At 40.8% G+C, this 16,672-nt stretch overlaps 1 protein-coding gene across 8 annotated transcripts in view; it reads left to right on the forward strand.

Annotated features, from left to right (window-relative positions):
- LOC135494595 (dedicator of cytokinesis protein 9-like) overlaps nucleotides 1-16,672 on the forward strand; it is a 91,554-nt gene that overhangs the window by 70,790 nt on the left and 4,092 nt on the right. For 5 of the 8 annotated variants that reach the window (XM_064782713.1, XM_064782716.1, XM_064782715.1 and 2 more), the window contains 14 exons: nucleotides 1,261-1,376; nucleotides 1,875-2,012; nucleotides 2,379-2,435; nucleotides 3,146-3,271; nucleotides 3,474-3,587; nucleotides 4,350-4,565; nucleotides 4,781-4,838; nucleotides 5,115-5,159; nucleotides 7,994-8,103; nucleotides 8,703-8,825; nucleotides 9,911-10,024; nucleotides 10,604-10,747; nucleotides 10,942-11,155; nucleotides 11,572-12,002. In XM_064782713.1, coding sequence (XP_064638783.1) covers nucleotides 1,261-1,376; nucleotides 1,875-2,012; nucleotides 2,379-2,435; nucleotides 3,146-3,271; nucleotides 3,474-3,587; nucleotides 4,350-4,565; nucleotides 4,781-4,838; nucleotides 5,115-5,159; nucleotides 7,994-8,103; nucleotides 8,703-8,825; nucleotides 9,911-10,024; nucleotides 10,604-10,747; nucleotides 10,942-11,155; nucleotides 11,572-12,002 — 2,006 coding nt within the window. Of the gene's footprint in view, nucleotides 1-1,260; nucleotides 1,377-1,874; nucleotides 2,013-2,378; nucleotides 2,436-3,145; nucleotides 3,272-3,473; nucleotides 3,588-4,349; nucleotides 4,566-4,780; nucleotides 4,839-5,114; nucleotides 5,160-7,993; nucleotides 8,104-8,702; nucleotides 8,826-9,910; nucleotides 10,025-10,603; nucleotides 10,748-10,941; nucleotides 11,156-11,571; nucleotides 12,003-13,654; nucleotides 13,683-16,672 lie in introns of all 8 variants that reach the window. The other 3 variants (XM_064782719.1, XM_064782720.1, XM_064782717.1) reach the window with 2 other exon arrangements.

The raw sequence follows: 16,672 nt of genomic DNA on the forward strand, positions 1-16,672 counted from the left end.
ATCTTTGGAAATGACTCGTTCGTACTTCATGTCACACGTGCATGAGAAAGGTGACACGTGACACATAAACTCTATGTCAATACGGCCTTACGAGCCTCAGTGTCACTGTTATATTAACACGCATGATGTAAAGAGTAGTCTAGGAAGGTCGTGTTAACGCCAATAGGACAGGACGTTCAATTTGGACGTCGGTCTGTACTTTTGACCCCTGCTGGTGTCGCCAACAATGCATGTCACGTTACAGTCCTAATCACAATTGACAGCTGTCCTGCTACACGCGAGTTGCGTGCCAATGACACTAATTATCTCTGTGTTTCGCGTTAGCGACCTACACGCAACTTACGCAGGACCTACCCGCTGAGTAGCGCAGCAATGACGCGCAATGACGTGATTTATGGGATGTCAGTTGTGATTTGGACTGTATATCATTATGGTTGATTCTACCATGCTTCACTACTGGTGTTATTGCACCGATGACAAGGTTTGCCACGTGGGTGAAAAAGGTAAATTTGACGTCGAGAGTTGCATCTTTACCCGTAATGGCGTCATCTGCGCGACCTTATGCGAGCTGGTTCAAGGTGCGATGATAGTATAGTTGCTTCTTAGTTGAGATAGATAGTTTATGTTATTTGATTGACGTTCATCCTTAAGTTATTCTGATTTCAGTTGACCTTATTTTACATTTGGGTGAAGAAACGATAATTTTCATCTTGTTTATTGCTATAGCTTTCGGCGAACCTAGATTGATCTGTGATGCTACCGTTTGCTGATCTTGAAAGTCTGATTCTCGGAAATTTGCCCCGGTTTCAGATCAAACCTTGCGAAACGAGTTACGGGCTGAAAGAGTTAAGGAGACTATAGTCCGAAACTGAGATTGATTCTTTTAGCCCAGCCTGACTATAGTGCTACATGTAATGTAGGAGTAAGGTTATCATTCATACAAATAATGTACATCTGGGGTAGTTAAGTACAAAAAGCAAATTGTGAAATCGCCCTTGTGGGCCCGTAGCAGATAGCTCTCGGAGATTATTGCCAAAGAAGTGATATTCACATCCGTGTCCATCGATAGACACGACCATGGGTTCCAGCCATGGATTCTTCATCATCTATCCGTGGATGGAACATTGATGATTATTATAATCCCCCTCATAGATCCATGCGTGGACACTTTGTCTGTGAATGAAACGTCATCTTTTTTAGGACGAAGCTGATTTTCATTCTGATTCCCTCACTTTAGTCCCGCACAACCTCTCTTTCCAGCGCCGACACAGTCTGATGCCGAGGCAATGTATAGAACCATGTTGGAGGCCAACCTTGCTACAGAGATCGGGATGGTAGCTCTCGATGTCGTCAGCTTGTACTGCAATAACTTCAAGGTAATTTTTAAAGTGATACTATGATGTGATTTACAACTTTGCGGAAATACGTCCATTTTTAATACGCTGTTTTAATCGAATGTAAACCACCGTGACCGCGAAAATGTTCATGTTGTGATGTCATCAACGAAAACGTCGTCGGCGTAGCTCAATTTCAACGGCATCGAAGCGAGCCGTCCGGGCGGGATTAAAACCATAAATTTCTAGAAAATGTGCATTTCGATTCGAAAACCTTACCGATTTATGAGAAAGTGACGTAGTCATTTGTCAAAAACAGCTAAAACATTATATGGTGAAATTTGACACAAGTTACCTTTTAAAAAAACAAGATTTCGTCAAACTTTGTTAATTTTATACTGGATGGTGTGATTTGATCACAAAGAATTGTTGGTCCACCTATGAGGGCAAATGCCCCACCAGAAGTCACAAAGGATGTGATTTTGAGCAACCCTTTAATAGATATCTTATTTCATGAGTTTTGTATCTCTTTTCAAACAGGAGCAGCTCGTGTACAAATTCGGTGACAACGCCGTCATGAAGAAAGTGTTTGAGATCTACCTCTCATTCCTGGCCTCAGGTCAGTCACAGACATTGCTCAAACATGCGTTTGCCGCCATGAGGGCCTTCATTTACAAGGTGAGTGGAAGTCACAAACATTTCCTCAAAGTCGCATGATAATTGTATTTCTTGTGTAACGTAACGTAACGTAACGTAACGTAACGTAACGTAACGTAACGTAACGTAACGTTAACATTAGTATTTACTACAAATGACAATTATTGATCATTGATAATTGTCATTTGTAGTAAATACCAATGTTTACTTTACTTTACTTTACGTTACGTTACATTACGTTACATTACGTTACGTTATGTTACGTTACACTACGTTACGTTACATTATGTTACACTACATAATGTTATGTTACGTTACATTACACTACGTTATGTTACGTTACACTACGTTACACTACATTACGTTACAATGTTGTCTTTCTTTCAGTTTCCAATGGTGCTGTATCAAGGGAATGCCACAATGTGTGGTGACCTCTGCTACGAGGTAAGCAATATGAGGAGATTTGTAATGTCATTGACATGTAATGTATTGTAGGAGGAAACCGGAGACCCTGGAGGACTCCTATGCTGTCAGAGACAGCCACACTCTCTATGACATGTAAAACTACATGTAGGCCAACCGTAGAACAAATTCACAATCTTAGAGATTGGTCTTTGAGTGATACGTGACAAGGGACGGCATGCACTCTATCTAAACCCAATCATAGGAGGTAGGAAGGCGAGGGAATTGTTCTAAATCAACAACTTTTGTTATTTAATGGAAAACGATTCTGACAATAAAAAATAATTTTGGCCTCCTGATCTCATTTTTGCTGTAACTGTGCCGTAATAAGCATATTTTGTAACTATGATATCTAGAGCAAAGCTTTATTATAATATGATTGCCCTTATTCAGGCAATCTTGGACTAATTAGAACCAGAACTTCACCTCTTCCCAGTCTAACCTGCTTAAACTTGTACTAGATCCAACCTTGTCCCAATCATCATGTTCATACATCGTTGTATGCTGTAGTGTGTATAAGACTCTCATTCATGGGGCAGTAGGGACAAGACTTGTTGACGACCTAAATTTTCTTGAAGATGTTGAAAAAAGTTCAGATATTTTGAACAACTTATTCATTCTGTCTAAGCGAACACTGTATGTTGTCACAGTCTTTGTACATTTCATTTTACATGTCTCTTTCATGAATTTAGATCTTGCATTGTTGTAACTCACGGTTACGGACGACAAGGAGTGAAGCTTGCGCTCTCATGTACATGCTGATGAGGAGTAACTTTGAATTCAGCGGGAAGAGTGGATTCACGAGAGTCCATTTGCAGGTAGGGTCACCTCTCAAGGTCTTCAGCTTATTGGGCAACACCATCTTCCGTCTTAGAAGCGGGCATAACAGCAAAGCGGCCACAAGGTTACTCTCTGACGATGCAGTTCATCTGCCTTATTCCCGCTTATACTAGGAACACTTGTTTTTGCACCATGTCAGAAAGGTCCTTTTCCTCTAGAGTTAAAGTTATTATGTTACAGATGATCATCTCGGTGTCTCAACTGATCAGTGATGTCGTGGGTATCAACGGATCGAGATTCTCTGAGAGTTTGTCCATAATCAACAGCTATGCCAGCAGTGACAAGGTCATGCAGGTAGGTCAAGGTCATTGTTATACTTCAAGGTCGTGTGTGCACACTGACAAGGTCATGCAGGTAGGTCAAGGTCATTGTTACACTTCAAGGTCGTGTGTGCACACAGACAAGGTCATGTAAATAGGTCAAGGTCATTGTTACACTTCAAGGTCGTGTGTGCACACTGACAAGGTCATGCAGGTAGGTCAAGGTCACTGTTACACTTCAAGGTCGTGTGTAAACACTGACAAGGTCATGCAGGTAGGTCAAGGTCACTGTCACACCTCAAGGTCTTGAATGCATAGTGATGAGGTCATGCAAGTAGGTAAAGGTCATTGTTTCAACACAGTGTCAAATACATGATCATGTACATGTACAGTGGAACCTCCTTTAGCGGACACCTCTCTATTAAGGACACCCTCTCTATTAAGGACACTAGTTTTGATCCCAAATTGGTTGTTTCCATTCAATTTGACCTCTCTAATCAGGACACCTCTTTATTAAGGACAGCACTTTTCAGTACCGAGGGTGTCCATAATAAAGAGGTTCTACTGTAGTTCAAAGTCATTTTTAAACCTCTTTGTGCTCTATTGACTGAAAGTTTCTGAAGAAATGAACAAGGTTAAAAGTGGCCAGAAAACGCTACTCACAGCCAAAATCCAAGGGGATCAAGCTGGAGATGTTGTTGATGCAGTGCTGCCACCTACGGGGAAAATGTTCATGTCAAATATTTGTATTCTCTGAAATGAAAAATAAGGATGGAAACTTTTTTTTCTCTTCTAGCACACTGCCTTCCCAGTTGAAGTAAAAGACCTAACGAAACGTATTCGCACCGTCCTGATGGCTACCGCTCAGATGAAGGAGCACGAGAATGACCCCGAGATGTTGATTGACCTCCAGTACAGCTTGGCCAAGTCATACGCCAGTACGCCGGAACTCAGGAAGACCTGGCTCGACTCTATGGCCAAGATTCACATCAAGCATGATAACCATTCAGAGGTGAGGGCATCTCTTTATCTGTATTCTTAAAGGCCTTGCAGGTTATCATGAGGGTAGCTAGCGGGGTTAGGGGGGCATTTGAAAAAAATCTTCTGTTGTTTTCAAAAAAATGCCCAATTTTGCTGTGACTTTTTTGAGACCCCCTGTATGTAGCTGCATCCCAGAAACCTAAGATGTTGAAGTGAATGATATAAACTTATGTTTATCCTTTCCAGGCTGCCCACTGCTACCTCCATGTCGCTGCCCTGATCGCCGAATATTTAAAACGAAGAGGTAAGATCATAGGTGGCGCCAGCGTCGCATTCCCAGTGACCCCTATTGGTGTTAGTTAGAGACTGATTATCTCCTGTCGTTTGGTGATTGACGTGGAATGTCCTGTATCATTTGCATTTTTCAAAATTGCCGTTTTTTGAGATCTTTAGGCTACGTGTAAATTTGCCAGTGTTTTCTCACTAATTTCATTGACCATTTAAAATCTAGGCCTAAATTGATTTTGATTTGTTGAAAAATCAGTGATATCAGCGATAACCCGGGTGCCTTCTCCTCTAGCGTTGTACCCGCGTTATGAACCGCTCGGAAGTGGGCTACCAGTTGGTACGTTTGCTATGGTTGACCTTTGACCTTGACCTGTCCGCATGTCCCTGTCGCTAATCACTGTCGGTCTGACCTCCGCAAAAGTTGTGCTTAATACTTTGTGTGTGACTTGTAGAACTACTAATCTAATAAACCGCAATTTCAATGGCGTCTTGGCATTGAAAAGTTTTCGAATTATCATTTTAGATATTTTTGATATCAAAGCCACTTGGTGATTGCGTGTGGAGTTTGTGTGAAATTAACCAGAGTTCTAAAAGCAAAATTAGACAGATTAGTTTGCTGTGACGTGTGGCGATTTACTGGTTACGTTTTTGACGATTTTGTAACTGCTCAATTAGAACCTGGTTGACAAAAAAGTACCAGTAGTTTGTCCCGACGTTTTTGGTTGTTTCGCGAACAATAAAGTTGAGAAGATATCGAGCTAGTATTTCATTCAAACCGTGTAGAATGTCTGTCCTTTATAATGAGTCAACTATTAACTACAGTAGAACCTCTCTATTAAGGATACCCTCGGGACTGACTAGTGCTGTCCTTAATAGAGAGGTGTCCTGATGAGAGAGGTCAAATTGAATGGAAGCAACCAATTTGGGACCAAAGCTAGTGTCCTTAATAGAGAGGTTGTCCTTAATAGAGAGGTGTCCGCTAAGGGAGGTTCCACTGTATAAGGTGTTTTCCTTCCTCTGATAGTTGGTAGCGAAACTAATTGCATGGACGTTCCAAGCCCTAAAACGGTACCAAACAGGTCATGTTGAGAAGTAGATCTATGCTGTAGTTAGAAGGGGGTCGGGGGGGGGGCATATGCCCTCAAGCGCCAACATTAAATTATTTTTTAGCAGATCTTGGCTCCGAAAAACTTCTCGTCTTGACTTCCTGGGCACGGCACTGAGAAATTTGTTGGCAGGGCAAAAAAACCTCTAGAATTAGGGGGCAAGGAGGCAAAACTGGTGGGCAGGGAAGGCATCTGTCGGATCATTGAAGAACAAGGCTGAAACGTATCAGTACGTTTTTGCATTGGCGTGATTGGATCTGCAACACGTTTATTTACGTTTTTGACAGTGAAATTGTTAAAAGCATTGCAAATGTTGGCGTGTTTGTTTGACTTTTCAGTTTATCATGTTTTGTCCAAAGTAAATTTGAAAGTTGTTTTACTAAACATTTATTTACGAGTTTTAATGTGTTTAAGCAGCATGTGAAGATGATAATTTTTTTGATATATTCGATATTAAAATCTGCATGATTTTATTTGATACGCTACAGGAAAGTTACCACGTAAGTTGGTTTTCGGTGTATTATTAAGAGGAATTATTTAGTAATCTCTATTGTTTGAAAATTACCTTTATTGCGCCCTGCAGACAGTCCATCTGTGTGCATGCGATAATCATTGCGGGTCACTGCGATAAAAATTGCTTGTTAAAGAAATAGACATGAAAAGAGATTACGATATGATTCCTCAACTTTGATGAAATTATTTTAATTTTATTTTTGATTCGGTGTTGTCTTCCCCACATGTTTTAACACTTTCAGCGCCATCTGACGTAATTTTACGTCTTGCAAGTTCACACGGTTGAGCCATCCGACGTAATATTACGTCGCGTTTTTAAATTTCCCGCTTTGTCTTCGAGGCGACTAGCAGCGCAGTATAGGGGAAAACAATTTAACTATACAGCGCTTGAAGTGATAGTATGATGTTCAGCCAATGTGCTATTTATAGCCAAGATCGTCTGCATTCGAATGGGCGCAATGGCGGGTCGAAGATTGATGACGGGGGCAGATGTAGCCGAGAGTATGCCAAAAAGTGGGTATTCGGAAAGACACCAGATATTACTGTTCTATGTGTGGGGTACCATTGTGCAAAATCAAGTGCTTTGCTGACTATCATTCCAAATTAGCATTGTAAAGAGATCTAACAAAGAAGAACCAACACAGAAAATTTCATGTAATTATCTTTATTCCTTCTATTGTTTTCATAATTTTGAAAAAGGGTAAAAAGGGGCGTAACCTTGGCCCCTGGGGGAAGTACGCTAAATGTGGCTGGGCGCTGAAAGTGTTAAGAATCGGTTCCGTTTCGATATCACTTGATGGGAGACTGAGTCTTCATTTATTGCCTTTGATCTATAAGCTTTAATGGTAGTCTTCACTTTCAGGTTCTGGGGCTTGTTGTTATGTAACATTGATTCAGTTTGGCCACTTACAATTCCTCGACTCACCTCTCCATTTGTTTGAAAAAACTGACGAAGCAAATGAAGATGTTGCTTTATTTTAGTATACATGTGTGGAAATGAATTCACCGTGTTCGCTATAATAGCCCACTGCTGATTTCTGTTCTGCTTCACTCTCACTTTCACCTGTCTGTTTTCAAACATTTGGAGATTTTGATTTGAATTTGAAAAAATCTCCGCTTGACCAATCAGCTTCCGCTTAAAGTTGCTGGGACAGGCAATAAATATTGCTTGTTTGTCGAGGGCTGTTGCTTATATGTGGGAGATGTTGCGATATTGATTGCATTTCGCAGTGATCAAAATCTCTGGTGTGCAGGGTTGGGATTGGTACATGTAGTTGTAAGCTAAGGTCTCACTCCAGTATAGATGATGCAAAGTTGTTAAAATCATTCCCATCAGGAGCAGAAAATGCTCACTTCGAAATGCTGGACGATAGGGTTCCTTTCAGAAACTCGTGGATAGGAATTCCATAGTAATGACTCAATTGAACAATTTGCTTTCATATGTTTGATAATGACTGAGGTGTGTGTAATGGAGGAGAATTGTATTCATAGTGCAAAATCCACTTTCGACCTAGAATTTGGCTACATTCGATCTGTTCTTATCTTGTGACAGGAACCTACCCTCAGGGCTGTACAGCATTCAAGAAGATCTCACCAAACATTGAGCCGGAGGAGTCTGGCATCAAGGACGACACAGGGATGCAGGATGTGCAGTATACTGAGGTACGTGGAGAAATTCCTTCAGATCCAGGATCTTGATATATCCTCATAGCCTGGTGGTTCACTGCGGGCTACCACACAGTAGGGCCTCGTTTCGATCCTGGGGAGAACATAGGATTATAATTCCGGATGAAACGGCATGGATTTAAGGAAATTCTGGCCCGTCTCGGTCCTTCGAATGAGACTCGAAGCTGGGGTTCCTCAGCCATAGCAAGGAAAGGATCCCACCAAGTGAAAATTGAGTAGCTTGCGATGGACTCATCCACCTTTGCCAAAGGCCCATATAGTCGAGAATGACTGTGTGCAAGTATAGGTAGATAGGTAGATAGTTAGATAGGTAGATAGGTTGATAGGTTGATAGGTAGATAGGTTGATAGGTAGATAGGTTGATAGGTAGATAGGTAGATAGGTAGATAGATAGGTAGGCAGATATTTTTGTGAACCTGTGACCTCGGAGGTGACAAGCGCTGATATTTCCCCTGTTGGATTTTGACAGCCCACTCTTGGTGGACGAGTTATTGTCGATTTCCATAGGTTGCCATTGGTGAGCAGAGCCTAAACCAAACTTCTGATAGGATTCGCAAATTTATGCATCTTTTCAGGACACTCTGGTTGAACAGTTAGAGCAGTGTGCGCGAGGATTCGAAAAGGCTGAGAGATATGAGATGTTGGGGGAAATATATCGTCTCATCATCCCCATCTACGAGAAAAAGAGAGACTTTCAGGTGGGTTGGTGTGCTTTGGAAGTCAAAGAGCGGAACAGTTGAATTGGTTTGCCTCCGGGCTGCCATGCAAATCCAGATAAGACCACAGTCTATTTCTGAACATGCACTAGCTATAATTCTAAGACTCCAGTGTGAGCTTGAAAATTTCTAGCTACCACACACCGAGGCGAAATACATCGGTGGGGAATTCCTGATCTTTAAGTCATGGTTTATGCCGTCTGCTTGGGATAGAGTAGAATAGAGTGTTTTAGGCCACATGACGTCAATGGCTGATATGAATAAAGTCTAGCAAATGCCTTTACTTCAATTTTGTACAGAAAGGCTTAGTGTAAATGTACATGGAGTTTTAGATAAAAGCATTTGCTAGTCTTTATTCATATCACCCATTGGTAAAGGTCATTCACTGCCTTTGTTAAGCTTTTTCCCCATCAAATCCCAAGGAATAGACTCTGTACTGATGCTCTCAATAATGGTACATTACCCACTGATTGCCTACACTTATATATCTGTACTGATGCTCTCAATAATGGTACATTACCCACTGATTGCCTACACTTATATATCTGTACTGATGCTCTCAATAATGGTACATTACCCACTGATTGCCTACACTTATATATCTGTACTGATGCTCTCAATAATGGTACATTACCCACTGATTGCCTACACTTATATATCTGTACTGATGCTCTCAATAATGGTACATTACCCACTGATTGCCTACACTTATATATCTGTACTGATGCTCTCAATAATGGTACATTACCCACTGATTGCCTACACTTATATATCTGTACTGATGCTCTCAATAATGGTACATTACCCACTGATTGCCTACACTTATATATCTGTACTGATGCTCTCAATAATGGTACATTACCCACTGATTGCCTACACTTATATATCTGTACTGATGCTCTCAATAATGGTACATTACCCACTGATTGCCTACACTTATATATCTGTACTGATGCTCTCAATAATGGTACATTACCCACTGATTGCCTACACTTATATATCTGTACTGATGCTCTCAATAATGGTACATTACCCACTGATTGCCTACACTTATTTATCTGTTACAGAAACTGTCTGAATCCTACCACACGATCCACAGGAACTATGACAAGGTTGTAGAGGTCATGCAATCAGGCAGACGGCTCCTGGGGAAGTTCTTCCGGGTGGCTTTCTTTGGACAGGTACGTTGTTATGCTCTGGGCAGACCCGTGGCCTCTGAATTAAGTCGATCAGTCACGTGGGCGCAGTTCTGCAGCACCTGTTCAGTCTCTCACTTGGAATATTCTTCTACCTGAAGAGAATACCATGACCCACCAACGTGTTTGCCGCTGTTAAAATCACAATGTACAGTAGAACCTCTCTATTAAGGACACCCTCATGACTGACAAGTGCTGTCCTTAATAGAGAGGTGTCCTGATTAGAGAGGTCATATGGAATGGAAACAACCAATTTGGGACCAAAACTAGTGTCCTTGATAGAGAGGTGTCCTTGACAGAGAGGGTGTCCTTGATAGAGAGGGTGTCCTTGATAGAGAGGGTGTCCTTGATAGAGAGGTGTCCGCTAAGGGAGGTTCAACTGTACGTGGTAATGAAAGTTTACAGAAAAATGATGGGTCAAAAGCTTGTCAAAATCAGCACCAGCATAGAGGTGTAACAGAAGGCATGCAAGACAGGGACACTTATAACAGTTGAAACCTCTATCAAGTTTCGATTTTTCCCACTGAGAATCGTCACCCTAATCATGCATTATTTATTTTCTAGTTCTTTGAAGAAGAAGACAACAAACAGTACATCTACAAGGAACCTCGTGTCACCAGCCTGACTGAAATATGCGATCGTCTCAGGAAACTCTTCGAGGAAAAGTTCGGCAAAGAAAATGTTAAACTTATCATGGATTCGAAGAAGGTAGGGGTCGAACCTTGGATAAATTTGATATCTAGAAACAGCAAGTTAGCTGTAAGCCTGTACTGAGGTGTGTGATGGCCATGGGTCCACGTCTTTGGTACTGGGCCGGCTATGAAACTGTCAGTATTTCTATAGAGAACGCACTTTAAACGGTATTTGTTTATTTTGAATGTCTCTGGCATCCTAATTTCCAGGTGAATCCGCGAGACCTGAATGCCAAATATGCCTACATCCAAGTGACATACGTCCAGCCCTACTTCGATGAGAAAGAATTGGAGGAACGCCAGACGGAATTCGAACGCAGCAATAACGTGCGACGATTCACGTACGAGACGCCGTTTACGAAGAATAAAGAGCGAGCTCATGGTCTCATTGAAGAGCAATACAAGAGAAGGACCATTTTGACAAGTAAGCGGGAACTGGAGAAATTATTGAATTATTGTCGATTTTCTAAACTATCGAACAGATGGAGTTCAATTTAGATTGATTTTTTGCTCCTTGGGGGCTCCCTCTGCTCTACACACTGTTTACCAGTACTGTAAACAACCTTATTCTCGTGATGCATTATTTTTTGTGATTTGAGAAAATTTCGTTAAAAACTTTTTTTGGTGATTTTTATTTTGGTTGATAAAAGTCCTTTTGGTTTCTTAATAAAAACATTTTTCTTCAAATTCTAGGTTGTTTGCAAAATTTTCGAAAATAAAACTTCTTGTGGTTTTTGTGATTTACAATATTTTGATCCAGTAATACATGAATATAAAGTCAGGCCTCAATATTAAAGATCACAAATGAGGTCACTAAATCTTTCTTATCACTCCTTGCAGCCTCCCATTCTTTCCCGTACGTCAAGAAACGCATCATGGTCGTCTACCACCAAGAGATCGAACTCTCGCCGATAGAGGTCGCCATTGATGAGATGCATTCGAAAACGACGGATATGAATGAGGTGGTGCAAAGGTCGCCACCCGATATGATCAAGTTACAATTGAAACTCCAAGGATGCGTAAGCGTCCAAGTGAACGCAGGACCCATGGCGTACGCCGATGCGTTCCTGTCTCCGGATAAAGTATTGGGTTATCCACGGCACAAGGTGGAAAGCCTCAAAGACATATACCGCCAGTTCGTCGACGTGTGTAACCGCGCGCTGGATTTGAACGCCACCCTGATCAAGTCGGAGCAGATGGAGTACCAAGAAGCCATGAAGGAGAATTTCTGTGATATCGTTCGTAAATTATCGATGCTTTTTGATGAACAGGTGTGTTGACGATTCTTCTTCTTATGCGTTCGGAATATCTGAGTTGCGCCCAAGAGAGTCGGCCCGCTTTTGGTCACAAAGTCGACTGTCCCAGAGAGTTCTGCCACAGAGCCCCAGAGCTTTGTGGACAGGGTGGTGTACTTTGGCCAGTATTCCTCCATATTTTTCATAGGGAGCAGGTCTGAAGCACATGAGCTTTGTGGACAGGGTGGTCTACTTTGGCCAGTATTCCTCCATATTGTTCATAGGGAGCAGGTACAGAGCCCCAGAGCTTTGTGGACAGGGTGGTGTACTTTGGCCCGTATTCCTCCATATTGTTCATAGGGAGCAGATCTGAAGCCACAGAGCCACAGAGCTTTGTGGACAGGGTGGTGTACTTTGGCCAGTATTCCTCCATATTGTTCATAGGGAGCAGGTCTGAAGCCGCAGAGCCCCAGAGCTTAGTGGACAGGGTGGTGTACTTTGGCCAGTATTCCTCCATATTGTTCATAAGGAGCAGGTCTAAAGCCACAGAGCCCCAGAGCTTTGTGGACAGGGTGGTGTACTTTGGCCAGTATTCCTCCATATTGTTCATAAGGAGCAGGTCTAAAGCCACAGAGCCCCAGAGCTTTGTGGACAGGGTGGTGTACTTTGGCCAGTATTCCTCCATATTGTTCAAAGGGAGCAGGTCTGAAGCCACAGAGCCCCAGAGCTTTGTGGACAGGGTGGTGTACTTTGGCCAGTATTCCTCCATATTGTTCATAGGGAGCAGGTCTGAAGCCACAGAGCCCCAGAGCTTTGTGGACAGGGTGGTGTACTTCGGTCAGTATTCCTCCATATTGTTCATAGGGAGCAGGTCTGAAGCACATGAGCTGAGGCTGGGCTCCAGCTCCAGATTCACATCAAGCATTTGATTCACCATGGTTAATACATCATTAACCATGGTGAAATCAGAGTTTACCATGCTCACCGTGGCGAATGAAGATTTTACCATGCTTACCATGGTGAAATATTTTACCGTCCCAATTTACCATGGTGAAATGCTGTCCAAGTGGTAACGGCCTTGAATGTCGACCAAGCTATTTGAAGTCAACCAAGCTATTAGAAGTCAACCAAGCTATTAGAAGTTGACTATAAAGCTATTTGACCAATCATTTGAAATTCAGCATATTCCGTGAATCATTTGAACCCTCTACACCGTCCTGTCAGAAATGTACACAGTATAACTTGTTCACCCTCCGCCCTTATGTAACAGAGGAAAAACATCAAGTTCCAACCGGGGATTGAACCCGGGACCTCTCGCTTATAAGGCCATCACTCTACCAACTGAGCTAAAGGGAATTTCCCCCTAGCCTGGGCTAGTAGGAATGATGCCACCACTACACTTACATGAAAGCAATTCCCACATCAGAACTTTTTCTCGTGCCCCTTATTTTTACCCCCTCTCAAATTTTTGGATTTCGCCAAAGACAATTAAAGATATGACAATTTGATTTCAATAAATTCCAAAAACGAAGACACAGGTGTCTGAATCGGTGAGATATTTCTGATCGCTACCTATCAGTGCAATTTTCACTGCTGCTTAGTGCAAGGCTATAAGGGCCTACTGAAATAATCCATTTTTTTTTCTCTCGTTTTTTTATCGCTGACTACTTCTTGTTTTCCTCTCCTAGTTGTTATGTCCGCCGTCGCCGGATGAGAGTAGGTTCTTTCAGCGTGTGGATGTCGTATCACCACACCGTACCGAGGCCGTCCTAAAATTGGGTTTGTTTGCTGTAAAGTGTGGAGAACTTTTAAGACACTCCTGAAGACCCACCTTTTTCAACAACATTACGAACATTAGAATTGTTTATTGTTGTCAAAGACTATATACTTCTTATAGAGACTCTGTTTTTGTTAAGCGCCTTTGAACGGCCCAATATAGGACTGATAAGGGCGCTATATAAATGTGATACATAGATAGATAGATAGAACCAACCGTGCTGAAACCTTGAAAATCATGCTCAAACTTTTTATAGGCCAAAATTAACCCGGATCTAAATCTTTCTTGTGAGCTTGTAATTTTCTTTTTACTATAAAAGTTACAAGTAAAAGATTTAAAAAAAAAAAAAAAAAAAAAAAAAAAAAAAATTATAAAAAAAAAAGATTCACTTGCCAACTACATTGTATAACCCTGTCAAAGATTGAAAAAGCTATTAGATTTGTGCCAACCTACCCTGCCTCGAAAATGGGGTTACAGCAAGCAAATTATGATTTTAGAATTGCCTGAATTACTATAGCACTACAGGACAGTCTCACTCCATGTAAATGTACAGCTCAAAAACATCAATGCAATTGAGTACTGGTATTTTTCATCGTTCTCCCGTGAAGAAATGAAAAATAAAAACATTTGCTAGAAATTAGTATTCCCATCAGGGAAGGGAAAGTTCCTTTAATAATTCTTATCCTAGAACCCAGGAGATTCTGCAGACAATTGATTTGGTCATGGAATACTCAAGTGCATTCATGTCGTTGATGGAAAATGAAAATCTCCAGTTTTCGAAATGTCGTTTGAGAACTACTTGTGAAGTATTTGCCAGAATATTATCAGGAACCAACTTCCAGCTTTTCGAAATTTGAGATTGTGACCTGTTTTGAATAAGTTACCCACATATTGGTATAGACAAGTAGGCTATACATGTACAGTAGAACCTCTCTATTGAGGACACCCTTGGTACTGACATATGCTGTCCTTGATAGAGAGGTGTCCTGATTAGAGAGGTCAAATTGAATGGAAAGTACAAATTTGGGACGAAAACTAGTGTCCTTAATAGAGAGGTTGTCCTTGATAGAGAGGTGTCCTGTTTTGAGGTAAAATTGAATGGAAAGTACAAATTTGGGACCAAAACTAGTGTCCTTAATAGAGAGGTTGTCCTTGATAGAGACGTGTCCTGTTTTGAGGTAAAATTGAATGGAAAGTACAAAATTGGGACCAAACCTAGTGTCCTCAATAGAGAGGTTGTCCTTAATAGAGAGGTGCTCACTAAGAGAGGTCCCACTGTTGAACTAATGCCTCAATAAAATTGCAAGATATCTTCGACATTTTGAGAATCAGGATTTTGTAAATATGGAGTGGAGCACTATAATGGAATGGTTTTCATTGTTATTTTCCTTTCTAGCTGAAGATGCTGAGACCATTTTATTATTATGATTAGAGTATTTCACAGCTTGCAACATTCGTAGAATTTTGCAACCAATGACGATCATTAATCACTAGGGCGAGACTTTTTTTATTTGTTGGTCTCAGATCCGCCGATTCGAGCATTACCGATTTTACAAAAAAAAAAAAAAAATTTTAATTTTGAACTCCGACGCCCGACAGTAACTTAAAAGATCAAAAATATTTTTTTCAAAATCAAAATTTGACAGGATTGAATTCAAATTAGCTTCGTCTGATTGGTTCTAGACTGGTTCTTGTCCTTTCCTAATGCATCCACAATAGATATTATGACGAGAACCAGTCTATTATTATGAGGCTGGCTGCTGACTGTTCAATATGTGAAAATGCACTACTTTTTTAGGAAAAACATTTATTTTTATCTTTCCCTCCGACTTTGAGAAATCCTATCATTTTTTCGAGACCATGAAATCTTTGGAAAAAAACTTTTTTTTTTTTTTTCGTCCTTCTCAAAAATATATTCGTCCAAAAATCCGAGCACCAACTAATAAAAAAAGTCTCGCCTAAGTAGTTTTATCTTTTGATTCGTATAAAGTCATTTTTGCTCTACATATAGATTCTTCATGTCCCAAGTCCGCCCTTCTAGAAGTGAGTCGATTTGAAACCTTCACAGGACAGTGAATATTTTGGAAAGTGATATTCCGGCCTGCACCATTCGTTATTAAAAATTGAGTGTGGTCTTAGGAAGTCTTCCACAAGTGTCCCTGCTTTTGTAGCAAGGACACTTTTCAGAAGTTTGATAAAGGGCTTTTGTGCACATGCTTTTGGAAGAAAATTTAAGATTATTCGTTTTTGAATCTTCTACACAATTCTCTTCAGATTTGCCTCATAGCGATAAACTTTTGGTGTTTATTATGTCATGGACTAATAGTCCTAACATAATAGCTTGCAAAGGCTTCTGGGATAGGCTCTCAAAGTTATCAAAAGCCTGGCAGCGAGATATTTCAGCTTTTGCTTCAAATTTTATAAAAAACCCAGTCACCAAGGCAGCAGGTCATGTTATTATCTACATTTCTCAAAATATTCAAAGTCCTTAAAGGTAACCCTTGAAACCTCCAGCTTTGCTGTTCCTAAACCTGTTAATTTTCCACTGCCTTTAACTGCGAAATCGTAAATATTGATATCGTTGGTCGACTAGGAATACATTTGATGAATCACCCCTGCTGTACATTCTAGCATTTGATAGCCTACCTGGTATTCCTATCACTGTAAAGCGCAAAATTTTTGATGGGCATTTTTTTGCAGATTTCACAGATTTGTTTGAAACAATTTAAAAATTTGCAATGAAATATTTTTCATTGAAAAACCAGAAGAAAGTTCTAAATCCGAAAAAAAAGTCGTGAAATTTTTTCTTCGTCAATATTTCATCATAAGCTTGTCAGGTATTGGCCCTATTGGTTTTGTCAGCCATTGGGTGATATGAATAAAGACGAGCAAATGCTTTTATCTAAAACTCCATGTTCATTTATACTAG

This window comes from Lineus longissimus, chromosome 10 (genome assembly GCF_910592395.1).
Source record: "Lineus longissimus chromosome 10, tnLinLong1.2, whole genome shotgun sequence".
Classification (NCBI taxonomy): domain Eukaryota; kingdom Metazoa; phylum Nemertea; class Pilidiophora; order Heteronemertea; family Lineidae; genus Lineus; species Lineus longissimus.